Here is a 17,253-nt window from a genome sequence, read left to right as displayed (position 1 = left end):
CCACATTTTTTTTTTAACATTCAGTCATTCATTCTCATTTCAGAGATTTTCAGAATGGGCGTGTCTGAACAGGCCATCTCAGAATGGCAATGTTTGCTTACATCACGACACTTTCTGCCCATGTATTTTGACAGACAGAATTGCTCAGTAGCACCCCTCTGCCCAACAGGACGTTTTGGTATTGCAGCTGAAAGTGCTTTATAAGCCTGAGAGAATTGACTTGGGATGAGTATATCTGAGTGTTGATTTAGGCTCAAACCTTTTGAAAATGGTTTGAGGGACATACACCATATGATATTAAATATCTTTTTTTTATTTTTTATTCATGGTGTGTCTCCTTTAACATACGTCCCAGCTTTACCACAGCACTCGGTACATATTGTCTACTTCACCACAGCCTGTTAGCACTGAATGCAAATAACTACCACTTCCAGCAACCACTTCCTTTTTTCAGCAACAGCATGTGTTCATCTCTTTCAGAGTCTCATCATACTGTCAGCTTTCCGTTACATTGTAGCTAAAGCATTTTTATCTCTGCCAGGCAGATAGGCCGTAGGTGGAGATTATGTTTTTGACCCTGTCCATTTGTCCGTGTGTCCATCTGTCCTTCCATCCATGTGTCTGTGACTGAGTACAGCTCATCTCAGACACCACTGGACCGATCCAGTAGGCCAAGGAAGACACTAACTCTTGAACTGAAGGTCATACAAAAAAGTTGTTTTAAATTTTAAAATATCAAATTATCTTTATTTACATAACAGCAAAGCACAATTGTTCAGTGTGTATTATTGAAGTATTTTACCTACTATATTTGATTATGAAGTTGCAATGTTACACAACTCTGTTTAAATTTCTTTATTCTAATAGGGAGATTTTTTTATTTTATTGCTTATCTGCTTTGGCAACATTTCTGCTGCCAATAAAGCCCCTTTGAATTGGAGAGAAGAGAAGAGAAGAGAAGAGAAGAGAAGAGAAGAGAAGAGAAGAGAAGAGAAGAGAAGAGAAGAGAAGAGAAGAGAAGAGAAGAGAAGAGAAAAAGCCACAAATATGATATATGATATGAAGCTGCATATGTCAGGGGGTTTGCTGTAGTGTACTAAAGAGAATACCCTGCTAATACTGCTATATTATAAATACTTCCCATAGCAACAAAATAAAAGTTCGGCAAAAATAGCAGATCTACAAGCTCATATGCGTTGCGTGGTAATGGGTTAAAAAGCGATGTCTGGCAGAGATCTGTGCTATAGCACACCTTTCTAGTGCTTGACTTTTTCTTTTGTTCAGAACCCAAGATATCATTATCTGAAGATTTGCAGCTCCATCCACTCCTTGTTTAACTTATAACTGAAAAGGGCTGTATCTCGCTTCCAAAGCACTTTTTTTTTGCTTTGAAAAAATATAAAAATAAAAATCGCACTGGCCAGAAATAGCCAGAAATAATTTGGGCACTGTATTAAAGGGATATTTCACTTTCAAAAATGTTTGGGGTAATTTTAACGTCTACTCAGGATTTTGTGAGCACCCCAGACAGTTTTTAAGTTGCTTGATTCAGTATTTGATATTCATTTTATCAGACACCCCCTTCCTATACAAACCCATTGTAACTTCAAACTCCATTTTAACCATGTTAGATTCAAAGAAAACATCCGTCCTTGGTTCTGGTGACTGATATTGGCCTTCTAATATGTGAGGGGGCTGTGTCTTTTCAATTACTTTTTTCATTTATTTTTCATATTTTTTGGGGAAATGAAATAAATAAAAATAAATAAAAAATAACAGGTTCAAATCCGGGGTAGAAGAGGAAAGTTACATACTGTAGTGCAGCTTTAAGTTTAATTTTGTTAGTTCACAAGTCAATTCACAAGAACAATATTACACTAACAAAACTAGTCCATTGTTCATGATATATTTAATCAGCACAAGGGGAAATGAAAGCACAGACACAGACTGTAAAAGCATTCTTTGTATTCTTTTACAGCTATGTAGCAAACAAGTTTGTGTACCTTACTTTCAAAAGGAGTGCACATTGTAACTAAACATAACATTACTTAACATAAAATAAATAGCTTATTTTGTTAGTTTTAAGTTTAAGTTTTCTGAACTGTGCACCCGATACACATGTACTTCGAACTACTACTCTTCTGATGCTTTTCTCCCTTTCAAGTCACTGTGGTTTGACACACACCAGTAGGCTGCCTAGAAGAACGAAAAAGTGGTCAAAGTGACAATCAATATCAAGATCAAGAACGGATGGGCGGAAGCCCTCTTTGGGTGTTTGTCTCTCTCTCTCTCATTTCTGTATTTCAAAAAGTAGTAGCTATTAATTCACTGTGAATAGGAAGCACAAGCAGAGAGGTTTTTCAGAGTTGTTCATCACAAGAGAGGATGGGTCACACTTTGCCTTGTGTGATCCTCTGTGAGTATATCAATATCATTAATAAGTCTATTGAACTAGTAAATGAACTATTTCAATGTACTGTAGATGTGGTGGCTAGGCATACGTGTTCAAGTTAAGCTGCTGAGTTTGTATAGCCTACAGTAAAAGCATGTCAATAGAATCAGTGTTGTAGCTGATTTTATGCTGGATGTCGGATGTTTTTGCCTTGCTGGAAATGTATAATTTCAGCGATATTTTAATTTACAATATGTTTTTTTAATTTCACTGCCAGGGGTTTTCTAAAACAGGTTGTAGCTTCTGCCAACATTTTTAAGCATTCTGACTAATCTTTCAAGAACCACAGAATATTTATCTCCAGTATGATCACTGTGCTTCCATGAAAAAAAAACAAAAAATGTCATAGCGACCTCCCGTTCGCTTGTTATACCCAGTTGAAAATAGCATGTTTCTCCAAAAATACATAGTAAAACACAGGAGCCGAGATACAGAATATTTCCTAAATACTTTAACCAGGAAGGGAATGGAGCAGTAAATCTTTGGATCGCGTTATCTCCTGGTTCTGTGTGAAAAACCCCAAAAAACCTAAAAAACTAAATATATATATATATTTTGTTTTTTTAAATGACAGAGATCTCCGTCAATGGCAGTGAATGTGTTCAATAACAACAAAACAGGCCAAAATACGCCGTAGTGACAGCATGGGGTAAATCGGCTCCATATTCCTTTTGGAAAAATCGGTATGGTCATTGTTTGGCCTAAACTGGAAATAATAAGCTACATCTACAAATCATCTAGCAACATCTTTTTGTTTTCATGGGCCAATAATGGAGGTCTGACATCTGCTTGTCTACTGATAAGCAATACACAGTTTTGTGGTGTTACGTCAAAACATTTGTGAGTTACAGTATTTTCTTTATGAATAGCCATGCCCTCTATCCTACTATAATTCTAGTAACCTCTGTAGTGGTGAGTAGGTGCGTAGGTGAGTAGGTGAGTACGTGAGTACGTGAAGATACCCGGTTCTCCTCAGTGGCTGGAGCAATTGCTCTGATTTTGCACACAGCCATTGACCATTACCATCTGAACGCAACTGTGAAGCCCGTTTTTCAATTTCATCAAATCTCAGCTTATTAGCGTTTATGTGTCAAACAATGTCGCCATGGTTACGGGCCTGCCCAGCTATGGGACGAACTGCCTCCCGGGTTGCCAGATCATGTGCGCATATCCCCCCATGGATGCGCTGCGCCGACCGGGTATGGTCTAGTAATATTAATTTGCTCATTGAGAATTTTTTTATGTACCAGCTTTTCATCAACTGGGATTTTTGTTATTGTTCCCTAGATTGTGTGTAGACAGTTTGGTGCAGATTGCAAAAAAATCCTAGGAGTGGGGATTTAATTTAATTTATTTCTTCGTACAATTCAAATTGGTGGAATATTTAAGAGGGGCTGAACTTATGGGTCCTTGAGGGAAAATGTGCTCCTAATAATGAGGAAAGGCATGTGTGTAAAAAATGTCAGGTCAAATGGGACATGGGTTATGCCCGTTAAAGTTTAAAATGTTCAATCAATTGCTAAAGCGCCCCCATTTAGACAGTCAGAGTAAGATTAGTTTCTTAGCCATTTGGCATGACCCTCTACCCTGACCCTCTACGCTGACACCAGTGATGTTGCTAGGTTTTCAATGTAATGGGTCCTGGGTCCTGGTCTTTTAGATGGGTCCCAGGGACATTTTATGAGTCCCAAAATTCACACCGTATGTGGTGCCCGGTGCTTGGACCCGGTTTGGTGCCCCCCAAACCGGGTCGGGGGGGGGGGGCACAAGCTCACAACGTTTTTTTCCCCGGGGCGGTTTTGTCAACGGGGGGTTTTGTGTTGCCTTCAGAATCTTTTTAGTGCCACTAACATTAATCTTTTATTTGTATTTATTTTTTTGAATAGCCAACATATACAATATGGATAAAGGGGTGAAAATGTAACCTTTTGCTGGGGACCCCTCAAGGGGGTTATAAGTTCTATAACTTATCCATTAATTTAGATTAAATAGAGTAGAGCAGGGGTCTTCAACAGGGGGTCCTCAGAGTTACTACAGGGGGTCCGCCAAATCATTGTGTGATATTGTTTTTTTTACATTAACCACTTGAACCCTAGCAGCCGAAAATAGCACATCTACAAGCGTCACGTTTCAACTGCACGGACGGTGTCACACGCAAACGCGTTACCTAAAGAATTCGGTCTGAGCAATGCGCAAAATGGCGGCTCCCGTGGATTATTATTGATATTTGTATCGTCTTTCTAAGACAATTTCTACGTGGATTTTATTGTTTATAAAGTAGTAGGATAAAGTAGGACGTGGCCATGCAAAATGGTGGTGTCCCGTGGATTTGTAAAATATTCGCGGGAAAACAATATTTTACCGCAAAGAATTTTTATATTTTTCTCTGTTGTTGGTGACAACTCTAGTGCGTCCCATGGACGCCACGACGGTGTCATGAATGCGTCCTTTCGCAATATTGTGCGTCAGAGACGCAGGCCTATGAGCATCTCTGTGACCCTCTATACCATTCTGCAAAGTTCCGTAAAAAGTGAACTGCAAAAAATGTTGGAAGAAAATTAAGGAATAGAATTATCACAAGAAATGATCTATCTAGGCTCTAGGGCCCCCATCTGCTCCTATACCACCATTAATTCATTTATCCATGCACACGTGCGTGCGCACACGCACGCACGCACGCGCACACACACACACACACACACACACACACACACACACACACACACACACACACACACACACACACACACACACACACACACACACACACACACACACACACACACACACACACACACACACACACACACACACACACACACACAGATGCCATACCTACAGCTTTGAAACATTTGTCCCATTTGTTATCTCTACCAGGCCGAAGATTATGTGTGTGCGTGTGTGACTCATGCAGTTCCTCACTAACGCACAACTTAATATGCTGTTGATATGCACAGTAAGGTCATGGTTGAAAGGCCAATGCTCAGATACTCACATCTTTGTCCATCCAACAACAGGGTGTTATCATCAAGAAAAATACATTTCCCTGCCTTGTTGCTACCTTGTAAGGAAAGTGAAAACAAAATATCACTTGGTGCTTTGGTGCAGATGTGTGTGTGCGTGTGCGTGTGCGTGTGCGTGTGCGTGTGTGTGTGTGTGTGTGTGTGTGTGTGTTTGCTTTATGGTTCATATGGTTCATATGAGTCACTAGAGGAAAAGGAACAATATTGACCACAATCAAAAAATTGCTCTCAGTAACATTCAACATACAACATTTTCGGTATGGGTGTAACGATTGGGGTAATGATTTCAAACAATATGTTAGGGAGAAACAAATAAATGCTGTACTTGAATACCAACATTAAGAAACATCACATTCAATTGTGCACAAAGATTATTATGAATTTGAACTTTAAGTCATAATGAATACAATAATGTTATTACGTCCAAACTTATGCTTTTATTTATATATTTATTTTTATTGATTTTTACATATATAAAGACATATTTCAAGTACAGAACCATCAGAATTGGGGTAAGTGATATTTCTTGTTCATTTTTCTTTTTTGGTTGCCACAGAGCGTTTGTTCGGTCAAAGGGGTCTCTCCAGCTCTTTAGTAAACAGAATACAAATACATTTTCAGGTACAGTAGGTGACAAAGTTTAAGCCAATCAGGAGAGAGCACTGAAAATGCATTTTCTGTTTAATAAAGAGCTGGAGAGACCTTTAACTGAACAAACACTCTATAGCAATGAGTACTATCAGAATATAGATCTATTTAACACTTATTTTTAACCAAAGTAAATAACTTACCCTGATGACTTAAAAAAAAAGATAATATGTACCGATTTGCGTGATTTTTGGACAACATTTGTAGGAATAATATGAAAAAATATGGGTGGCATTTGTTCCTCAACGTAGTAGGGCATTCACGAATAGTGATTTTTAGCATTCGACTTATTCGACCTTAAAGTAGTCGAATATTCGATTATTCGCTGGTGAAACATCATATTTTTTTCATCCAATACAAACAAGCCTATTATCATTAAAATTCTGTGTTGCAGCCTTGAAAACCATCAGCGAGTAAAGGGTTAACTAATAGACAGGCTGTGAAAGGGAGAGTGCGTTCTGATTGGTCTAAACCCAGAGCAGCTGTTCCAGGAATGGCAGATCTACAACTGCACATTGCCTCATGGATGGACCCGTTGTGAGCTTGTAGATCTGCTATTTTCGGTACAACGCCGTTCTACTACGGAGCATAGCATAACATATCTGCGTTGCTGCTGCTGCTCTGCTCTGGTTGAAAAGAAACTTGGCAAATCTATCAATTCAGTTCATTTAACTTGGAATAAGTCAGATAGGATACGCTTGAACAATCATTTCCTATGTTCAACAACAACACACCACAGTATACAGTATGTCCATCCTTCGGTCCGGTCGTTACAAGGCTAAGATGTCGTATCAGTGAAAGTAACTAAGTACATTTACTCAAGTACTGTACTTAAGTACAATTCTGAGGTGTTTCTTACTTTACTGGAGTATTTCCAATTATAAATAATTTTACTTCTACTCCACTACATCTCAAATATTGCACTTTTTACTCCACTACAATTTTTTAAAGGTTCGAGGCCTATCAGGCTCGAAGCCTTATTGCATTCCTTGGCTTTCTTGTTCTTCCGCCGTTTTTGACCATGGCCCGAAACTCACAACCATTGGCCAAAGGATGGCGCTATAGCACTCAATTGAAAATGCCAACTTTGAACAGGTACAACTCATGCCCTGTTTGACCTACAGCCATGAAACTTCGATACACACATGCCTAACAACTTTCACACTCTGACTTTTGACCTCTGACCCTTAGATCTCCCACCATTTTGATTTATATGAAAAACAGTAAAAATCTATCTCCTCCAGGGATCTTTGAGCAATCTGCACGAAACATTTTACGCATGAGCTTTGGACCTATGCCGACAAACTGGGGAAGCGGATTTTCCATATATTGGCTTTTATGAGCCAATGTATATTGCAGTTTTATGAAAATTATTCGTTTAACCCTAACACATACATGCAGACTCAATTTTTTTTAAACTTTGCAGTAATGTAGAGAATCATTCCAAGTATCACTGAAACCAATCTTACTCCAATTGGTGAAAGGGGGGCGCTATAGCAATTTTTTGAAAATGCAAACTTTAAACAGGCAAAAGTCATGCCTCGTTTGGCCTACAGCCGTGAAACTTGCTTACACATGTGCCTTGACTCATCAGGAACACATCTATCACTTTGACCAGTAAGCTCCGCCCTTAGATTTTCCACCATATTGAGCAGTTTGAAAAACATTTAAACCCAGGATTTCTGAGCAATTTGCGTGAAACTGTGTCATTTGTGTGAACTCCTTTTTCACCAGTTCAGGTCTGTTGGTCCAATGGCTGATTGGTAAACCATATGCCTTGCAACCACGGGTCGCCGGTTCGAATCTCACCTCATGCAGACTTCATCTCAATTGCATTGCACACAACATTTACATCTCATTACATCTTACATTCCAAGGAGACAAAAACATTTTTTATTGGTAAATGTTTTGTGAACCAGTGATCTAGAGTAGTTAGTGAAACAGAGCCTTGGTTCATAACGGACGGAAAAACCTATAGATATCAACAGACACCATCAGGGAGGCCATATCTCTAGCTCAATGAGAAGAGAGGCAGCCTGTGAATTCATAGGTCGCTGGTTCCATCCCTGTCCTCAACAATGTGTTGAGGTGATCATCATTTGGAATTCTTAGTTTTACAAATAGTATTTCTTGAGGTTAGGTCGTTGTTTTACTGAGGTTAAGGTTAGTGAGGGTGGGTGTAGAAAAGAGTCATCTAGTCAGCAACCTTCCCCCTATTCCCATGGATTGGATCCACCCCTCTCACATGCTCTCACTCATCACCAATCACACCTGTCACAACTCATTAGTGGCCTGGTGGTGATGAACTTGCAACTTTTACACTACAGTTTTTTTTTTACATCACACTCCTATTTAATCAAAACATCTAAGCTGTGTGATATATACATTTTGAGTTAAGACCATTAATATCAATGTGCCCATGTCCCTCTGCACTCTAGCAATCAGTGCACCTGGTGATACCTAGCCTGTCAGTGATTGGCTCCTCAATGGTGCTGAAAAGTATGTACATTTACTCAAGTACCAATACAAGTGCTTACAATGCACAGTACAATGTTGAGGTACTTTTACTTTACTTTCCATTTGTGTTACTACTCTACTACAATTACAGCATATGACAGCTTTAGTTACTTGTTACTTTGCAGATTTAATTATTAATACAACACCTACAGTAACCACATACAGCCGATCTAAAATGTGACGCGTTATGAGCTTGTAGATATATAATAAGCAATCCATGCTGTATAATAACTTACTACACATGAAATCCAATTCTGTCTATCAAATGGCTCAGTCTACCTGCAAGTCTGTAGGTCCCTGGTTAAAACCCCAAATTAACCAGTCCAAATATAATTTACTTAACAAAAATCATGACTTTGTTAAATAATGCATGTTCACTTCTCTCTCTCTCTCTGCCTCCCTCTCTCTCTCTCTCACTGCCTCTCTTTCTCTCTCTCTCCCTCTCTCTCTCTCTCTCTGCCTGCCTCTTCCTGCCTCTGCTTTATCCCTCGAACCCGCTTATTGCTGCTTGCAGCTATATTTTTAAACTTAAGTTACTAGTGACTTTTGCAGATCTTGATTGTTATTACAAAACATACATTAACCACTTCAGACCTTTGCGGCCACAACGGCTCATGACGCATTGTGAGCTTGTAGATCTGCTATTTTCGTGCTCTAACAGCAGGCTATGAATACAACATCAACTTCACTCCATCGCCAGTAGTGAAACTCGCGAGTCGTGACCGTTTTGTTATTAATGCCACACGTTTGCACCTTTGTTGGATAAGCATAAGATAGAGTTGAATAAAGAAACATGACATCACCGCAAGAGCTACTAGTGTCTACCAAACTGTGGATATACTCTGCAATTGGAGGGACTGCTACTGTACCCTGGACGTCACGAGTCATGACATAATCTAACTTGTAAAACAAACTACATTAATGAACTCACCAATAGTAAGTAAATTATTTATACACTGTAGTTGTCACCATTGAGCCGAGAGCCATGTTTTTTCTTCTTAAACAAAAAAACTTTCTGGCATTCGTGCTGCTGTTTCAGCGCCCCCACCTACATTTGAGTGACGGCACAACCTCACATACTGTATGAAATGATTTGACAATCGACCATGAATGGATTAGGAGAACTACCAACACTAGAGCTCACAGCTGCTTGTTTGCTGTAGAGAAGCCCCTGCTAAAAAAAGATCACAAAAAAAAAATCTAAAAATGTAAAAATAATATCAGAATAATCGACGTTGGTGTACAACGTCGAATAGTGGCTTTGATATATCGAATATTCTGTGAATGCCCTACAACGTAGTGCGAATGTGAGTGCAAAGTTTCACCGCAATTGGACGCTGCGTTCAAAATGAACCAATCCTGCAAACTTTGGGAGCCAATCTTAGCCAATCAGGATGGAATCTGGTAAATCGGACTTTATCGGTGTTGATCACATGACTATAGAGATACTGTGTACCGATTTGCGTGTTTTTTGGACAAAATCTGTAGGAGTAATATCCAAATATGTGTTTTACATAAGTCGGTCTCCTGGTGGCGCTACAAAAGGCAGATGTGAAAAATGCAGGTCAAATGTTTTTCCTTGGCCTCTAGGGAGTGCGCATACAAAGTTTTACACAGATCGGTGCAGTTATAGGTAAAAACACGAATCGGCCTGTTATAGCGCCACCATGAGGCTGATTTGAAATAATTAAGTGGCATTTCTTCCTCGGCCTAGTGAGAATGTGCATGCAAAATATAACGGACATTGCATGATGTGTTCATGATTTGAGGCATTCTGTTCAAAACGGAGTAGTCCTGCAAACTTTGGAAGCCATTATTAGCCAATCAGGATGGAACATCTGAAAGACCAGTTTTGTTTAATGACTATCCACACGTTTTCCTAGGTTGTGGGCATCACTTCCTGTCGATTTCATTGGATTTCATTGGATTTCATTGGATCTGATTGGATCAAATTGACAGGAAGTGATGCCCACAACGCCCTATAGGAAATTGTGGATTGAGAGACTGTGTACCGATTTGTGTGATGTTTGGACAAAATCTGTAGGAGTAGGCCTACTATCAAAAAATGTGTTTTGCAAAAGTGGCCTCCTGGTGGCGCTATAGCAGGCACATGTGAAACATTTGGAGCAGAGGTTCTGAATTGGCATCCAGGGAGTGTGTGCACAGTTTCACTGCGTTCAAGCCAACAGTGCCGGTGATTAGGCCTGGCGGAGACAACAGGGTGCAAAACATACTCTCTCAACATGCCTTTCGGCCTGGCGGAGACAATAATAATCAATAGCAAACATAAACCACTGTTGCTATAACCAGTGGTGGACAGTGATTTACTTGAGTAGGCTAGTATAAATATACATATTTGAGTATCTGTACTTTACTTGGCTATTTGTATACTTATGACTTTCATCCCACTGCGTTATGAATTAACCACTTAAGTATAAAAGCAGATCTACAAGCTCACAACGCATTGCATCACGACACGTTGTGAGCTTTAGATCTGCTATTTTCACTATTATTGATATTTTTTAAAAACTTCTGGAAAATCATTTGTCATTTGTTCATTTGTTTGGGAAAATGTCTAAAGCATGTACTTCTGAATACTCCAGCACTTTAACTCAAGTAAAATCTGACTGAGCAACTTTCACTTGTAGTTGAGCTTTTTACAACAACATATAGCTAAGGAAAGTTGTTAACCAGTTTGCTCAAATTTGTCTGCTGTGAGATTTGGTATAAATGACAAAAAGATTATAGCCTTCTATCCCCTTCACGCAGGGAGTTGCAAACTGGACAAATGTCACCTGTATGAATATACAGTAGTACAGTAACATTTCTTAATTATATTGATGAGCTGTTGTTCCTTGTTTTTGCTCAGTGTTCCAAGCTGCATTTGGTTTTAACATTGATCCTGTGGTTTGGAAATCCTTGAGTTCACCTGGTGATGGATTTGGATACAAGGTGGTTCAAAGACAATCAAGGTACGGTAAATAGAGACAGAGCATGGATTTGTGTGACTGAACACACGTCTAAAACACTGACATCACACTCATTTCTCCCCATGATAAAAGTTTTTCACAACAGTCATTACTTGCCACTGGATACGTTTCTAAAAAATACATTTCTGGATGTATTTAATATTTTGTTAACACATTTCAGGTCACAGATTCCTCCCAGCATACTGGTCAGTGCACCCCTTTCACAAGACAGGAGTGGACAAATATATAAGTGTTCTACAGAGGAATGCAGCCCCATGTCTATTAAAGGTAGACAACAACATTAACATCAACATAAAAAGTTAATTAAAAATTGTTTGCATTCACTCATTTATAAGGACGGTATCACTTTGTTCAAGTGGTGACTACATGATTTTAGAACAAAACATCAGTAATAATAACACTGGATATGTATTAATGTAAGGTGAAAAGTATTTAGAGTAATCCTGACATAAGATGATCACAGACTACTCAGTAATAGATACTGAATGTTTGACTTACGATGTAACAGGGAAGGGATTTTATTTGTGACTTATTTTAATCTGTTTATTTCTGCATATATTAATAGTGTGGTTGTTTAAACCTATGATACTAAAATTACAATATCACAATATAAATTAATATGTTGACATTCATCTTTCCATCTTCCTTACGTTATGTTTAAAACAGTGCCAGATTTTGCTGTCAACATGTCCCTTGGTTTGACAATGACATATGACCCTACCACAAACAAGACAATTGTGAGTTAATTAACTGCAGTTATATTAATTGTAAATACCAAAGACTTGGTTTGTGTTTTGACAGTACTCTCTCTCTCACTCTCTATATAAATATGTTGGATATAATATTGTACATTGAGTTCAGATATTCTGTTCTCCCATTCCAGGCATGTGGTCCAACCATTCCAAGAGAGTGCACAACTATCACCACATACAATGGTGTATGCTTAGAGATAAGTGCAGATGACACGGTTGGATCATCTGTGCCATCATCTCTTGAAGGTAAAAACTGTATGTTATTTAAATACAAGTACTGACACACACACACACACACACACACACACACACACACACACACACACACACACACACACACACACACACACACACACACACACACACACACACACACACACACACACACACACACACACACACACACACACACACACACACCTTTTTCAACCTATCTTGATATTGATCCTCACTAAGATGGTAGTGGCTTCTATTTCAACATGCTAACTTTCCAGGAAGAGAAAGACTGTTGTTTCTATTAGCTTGGAATCCCCATTGATGATGTCATTGGTAGGCAGGTTTCTGAACTGTCCACAGCCCACCAAAGAGACACAGAGTGAGTAGAAAGACATTGTGACATCTTATAATGAGCATTAGTGAGGACCAATTATATGACGGTAAGGTTGAGAGGGGGTGAAGTGCTCCTTTAAGAAAATACTGTAATATCAATATTATGTAAAGGTTGCAGAGAAACAGCAGAGTACAACAAACAAAAGATGACTATATGCCCTAATTCTTTTCTTCTTATCTTTTAACAGCGTGTCCTGCAGGGGGGGCAGATATTGCATTCTTACTGGATGGCTCAGGCAGTGTTTCCTCCAACGATTTCATACAAATGAAGACTTTTGTCAAAAGTGTGATTAACACGCTAATGAGAAAAACTACACTCCTACAGGTGAGACTAGTATAATTTGTCAAGTAAAATTACAACTTTAAGGATTTCCCCCCAAATGCGTAATCCATGTATCTCGAGAAACATTCAACCCACCGACTTCAAATTCGACACACGCGTGATGACACAGTGTGATGACAAAAGATAACATCATTTGAATTACTGATCTTTCCTACCACCTTCCTTTCACAAAAGTTATTTTGTTTCATGATTTAGTTCAGACAGGAGTGATTAAAATAAACAGCCATGTATTGCTGTGAACAGGCTAATAAGCATCTTGCACCATACTGTAGGTTCCAGGTTTACAACAGGACTCAGATAAGATGACGGCCACAATTCTACTGTACCATTCTGGAATTCCTAATGTCATCTTTATGAGACGCACTGCTTCCTGCAGCTTCTACATACAGTCTGACATGACCAGATATAGGCTTACAATTCATCATTCATCAATGCCCATGTTCAACTTTTGTATCAGCAATACCAATTAGAAAGTAAAAGGCACGTGAAATTCATTGTGCGCGAAAAACCAACAAAACTACAGTGTGATAACTACAAGTTATACATAAAAACTATGTGTTAGACGAACGTCTATAAGACCAAAGCAAAACAAAACAAAACAAAACAAAACAAAACAAAACAAAACAAAACAAAACAAAACAAAACAAAACAAAACAAAACAGTGAGTTCAATCTTTTTCTATTGTACCTTTGTTTGCAGTTTGCAGTTGCCCAGTACTCTACAGACCCCTACATCCACAATTATTTTGACGATTTTGCCACCTCAGGATCTTGGCAATCTCAAATTGATCATATTAGACAACAAAAAGGATGGACGTTTACAGCTAAAGCAATAAGACATGTTGTGTAAGTACCCTTATATTGACAACATACCACAAATGTCGAGCATTTTATGACAAGAGTTTAGCATGAACGTTTTTATTTTATTTCATTCCGACAGCCAAGGTGTTTTTTCAAGAAATAGAGGATCCAGACCAAATGCGAACAAGTTCCTGATAGTCATTACTGATGGAGCGTCTAATGACAGAGAAGACTTATCTAATGCTGCTGCCCTAGCTGCAAGGGAAGGCATTGTTCGATTTGCCATTGGGGTAAGTGGTTAGCCTCACTCATCATTTTTAAATGTGCTTAAAGGAAAAATACCACAAATAAATAATTAGACTTACAGTATATAGTTATATAGTTGTAAATAATACCACTAAGAGAACCTGACACAGTACAGCTGTTTAACAGTTGCAACAGTGGCCAGTACAACCAACTGTGGCTAAAAACAGACATTAAATATCTACAGATACTAAAGTCTGGACCACAGAATTACGTTTATAGAAAATACAGCTCCATTCAAGATATGTTCTATTCATCACATAATTAAACAAGTATGTGCAGTGAAATGTTGGTTTGGCATACAGTATTACACCAGATGGAGATAACAATGTACAACATATCTAATTAAAACAATGTACTATAATAAAAGTGGGCAGTAAAGGTTCAGGGTAATAAGTAGTAATAAGTAATGAAGTACAGCATTATACAATGACATTGGTGCAGAGAGAATGACCAGAATATGTAATAGCAAAACTATGCTTCAGTGTCAAACATGACAAAGGAAGTAGTAAATCCACAAGGAGTCTCTGTTTTGTGTTTGCTTAATGCACATTATGCTATTGCTCGATATGAATATGTGTTGGTTTTGCACCATAGCAATTTGCATCATTGGGTTCCTCAGCAAAGAAGGTGGCTGTGAACATGGAAGTATAGGACACTTATGACCTATCCATAATTATGTTTACTGTCCGTCCGTCTGTCGGCCCGTCTGCGGGTCTGTGTACAGCTAATCTTGGACACCGTTGGACTGATCGGCGTGAAATATTTTGCATGAAGAAGTTGCTAATTTTTCAAATTGGCTACATGGTGGCACTATAACAGGCCACTTTACGTTTTGACCTACAGTATAACTTTTGGACATACAATCACAATCTTGGATTCCTTAGATAATGACACAACTCCCCATTCAGGCCATGCCCATTTCCACCAAACTAGATTTCCTGCCATTTTGCATTTTCTTTGAGATGAGATTTCAAAATTATTAACCAATAAATTATATGATTCTTTACAGTAACATTGTCATTCAAAACACTGTATCTTGGTATCTTTAGGTTGGAAGTGCTTTTAATAGTCCTACAGCAAAGGCAGAGTTGGACACCATTGCAACTGATAAATCAAAGCACGTGTTTAAAGTGAACAACTTTCAAGCTCTTGAAAAAATCAAGGATTCTTTGCAGGACAGTATCTTTTCAATTGAAGGTATAGTTCCAATGTCCACATAAAATCGGGATCATCAGGAAAATCACATTGTTTTTAAAGATTCATAATTGAGTAGTGAGATTTGAGTAGTTTCTTGATGATTTATATTTCCTTTACAGGATCCAAGACAAGTGGTGGTTCACTGAAACTGGAAATGGCTCAAGAGGGATTCAGTGCTGCTTATGTGCCTGGGGTAATCAAAAACACTGTACAATAAGAAACCTATGCAGCTAAATGAAGTTAATATTCTCATTCCTTTGTTAATTTTTGTTTGACACATGATAGAACCCTACAGTAGATGGGCAAATTGAAAATTTAGGGAGGCAAGGATGCCATTCCCACATGGAGCTCGCTGAGGGAATGTGTTGTTTGACTATCTGGGGGCAAGCTAGTAGGGGATAACATGATCTAAGTCCAATTATAAGAACAACCATTTTTAGGTCAGTTTTAAATTTGGGTTTTTGTTTACTGTACAGAACCTATACCAGGGAGTATTCCAGATAGCAGCTGTTGGTGCCTTCCAGTGGAGGGGGAGCTACCAAGAAATATCAACAGGAGGCCATAGGGGAAAATTCAAGGAGCTTACCAATATGGTTCCTGACAGTTATCTTGGTGAGAAAGTACTAACTGAATTTCTTATCACTGTAGTGTATGCAGTTACCACCAATATATATCTATCTAAATAATTAAAGACTTTAATCTTCTCCATCAGATTTCTAGCCATAGCTTTAATTTGGGAGTTATTGTTTAGTCCAATGTAATCCCGCACACCACGTATCTATAAACAGTTGTTTTGTTCTGGGTGAGAAGGTCATGTGATAACCAACATTAGCAACACCTAAATGCACCCTAATTAATTATTTCAGCAACTAATGTTTACTCTGTGCTGTTTTCTCCTAGGTTACTCCATGGCAATTGCAAACACAAGAAAAAGTGGCATTCTCACCATTGTAGGTGCTCCAAGATATAAACACATGGGGATGGTAATGGTGTTCTCCTCCAGCAAAACCCCTCAACAGATTGACCCTTCAACAGATCCACAGGTTGTGCTCCAAATATTATTGACGAAACATGAAGGAAAATATATATTTTTTTAGTAATTAATGTAATTCTGCCTCCTTTGAATGATGATTTTTGGCTTTCTCAGTTTCAGATTGGGGCATATTTTGGGGCAGAGGTTTGTACCATGGATGTGGATCGTGATCGAATGGGATACACTGACATAATCCTCATATCTGCTCCTTCATTCACGGAGAAAGATCGAGAGGGCAGGGTTTACGTCTGTGGCCTTACTCGCGGGGTAAAGAATGTTTAACTTTCTGTCATCAAATGCATACATTTGACATTAGGTATTCAAATTATAATTCTCATTCCTGTTTTTCTGTTTTCCCACCAGAGAGCTGATTGTCTATCCGATAGTCAAACAGTGTTGAAAGGTGTTGCAGGAAAAAGAGGAAGGTTTGGTTCCTCTCTTGCTCCACTGCCTGATCTCAACAGTGATGGATTCAATGATTTGGCTGTGGGAGCACCACTAGAGAATGATGGTCAAGGAAGTGTTTATATTTTCCATGGTGATGGAAGAAAAACAGTCAATCCCATATTCTCACAGGTGTGTG

The 17,253-nt window shown here is 38.6% G+C and overlaps 1 protein-coding gene across 1 annotated transcript in view; it reads left to right on the top strand.

Moving 5' to 3' along the window:
* The first annotated feature begins 2,217 nt into the window (after window positions 1-2,217).
* The window catches only part of LOC311060924 (integrin alpha-M-like), a 28,354-nt gene continuing 13,318 nt past the window's right edge, over window positions 2,218-17,253 (top strand). The window contains exons 1-14 of the mRNA XM_084079323.1: window positions 2,218-2,416; window positions 11,510-11,612; window positions 11,791-11,897; window positions 12,297-12,367; window positions 12,514-12,628; window positions 13,180-13,316; window positions 14,034-14,179; window positions 14,274-14,424; window positions 15,490-15,637; window positions 15,757-15,830; window positions 16,114-16,249; window positions 16,538-16,680; window positions 16,785-16,937; window positions 17,034-17,246. Of these exons, the coding sequence (XP_083935449.1) occupies window positions 2,386-2,416; window positions 11,510-11,612; window positions 11,791-11,897; window positions 12,297-12,367; window positions 12,514-12,628; window positions 13,180-13,316; window positions 14,034-14,179; window positions 14,274-14,424; window positions 15,490-15,637; window positions 15,757-15,830; window positions 16,114-16,249; window positions 16,538-16,680; window positions 16,785-16,937; window positions 17,034-17,246 (1,728 nt within the window). The 5' untranslated portion in view covers window positions 2,218-2,385. The remainder of the gene's footprint in view (window positions 2,417-11,509; window positions 11,613-11,790; window positions 11,898-12,296; window positions 12,368-12,513; window positions 12,629-13,179; window positions 13,317-14,033; window positions 14,180-14,273; window positions 14,425-15,489; window positions 15,638-15,756; window positions 15,831-16,113; window positions 16,250-16,537; window positions 16,681-16,784; window positions 16,938-17,033; window positions 17,247-17,253) is intronic.

Source organism: Gymnoscopelus microlampas (assembly GCF_963454915.1).
Source record: "Gymnoscopelus microlampas genome assembly, chromosome: 14".
Lineage (NCBI taxonomy): Eukaryota > Metazoa > Chordata > Actinopteri > Myctophiformes > Myctophidae > Gymnoscopelus > Gymnoscopelus microlampas.
This window is presented reverse-complemented; position numbering and strand designations above follow the sequence as displayed.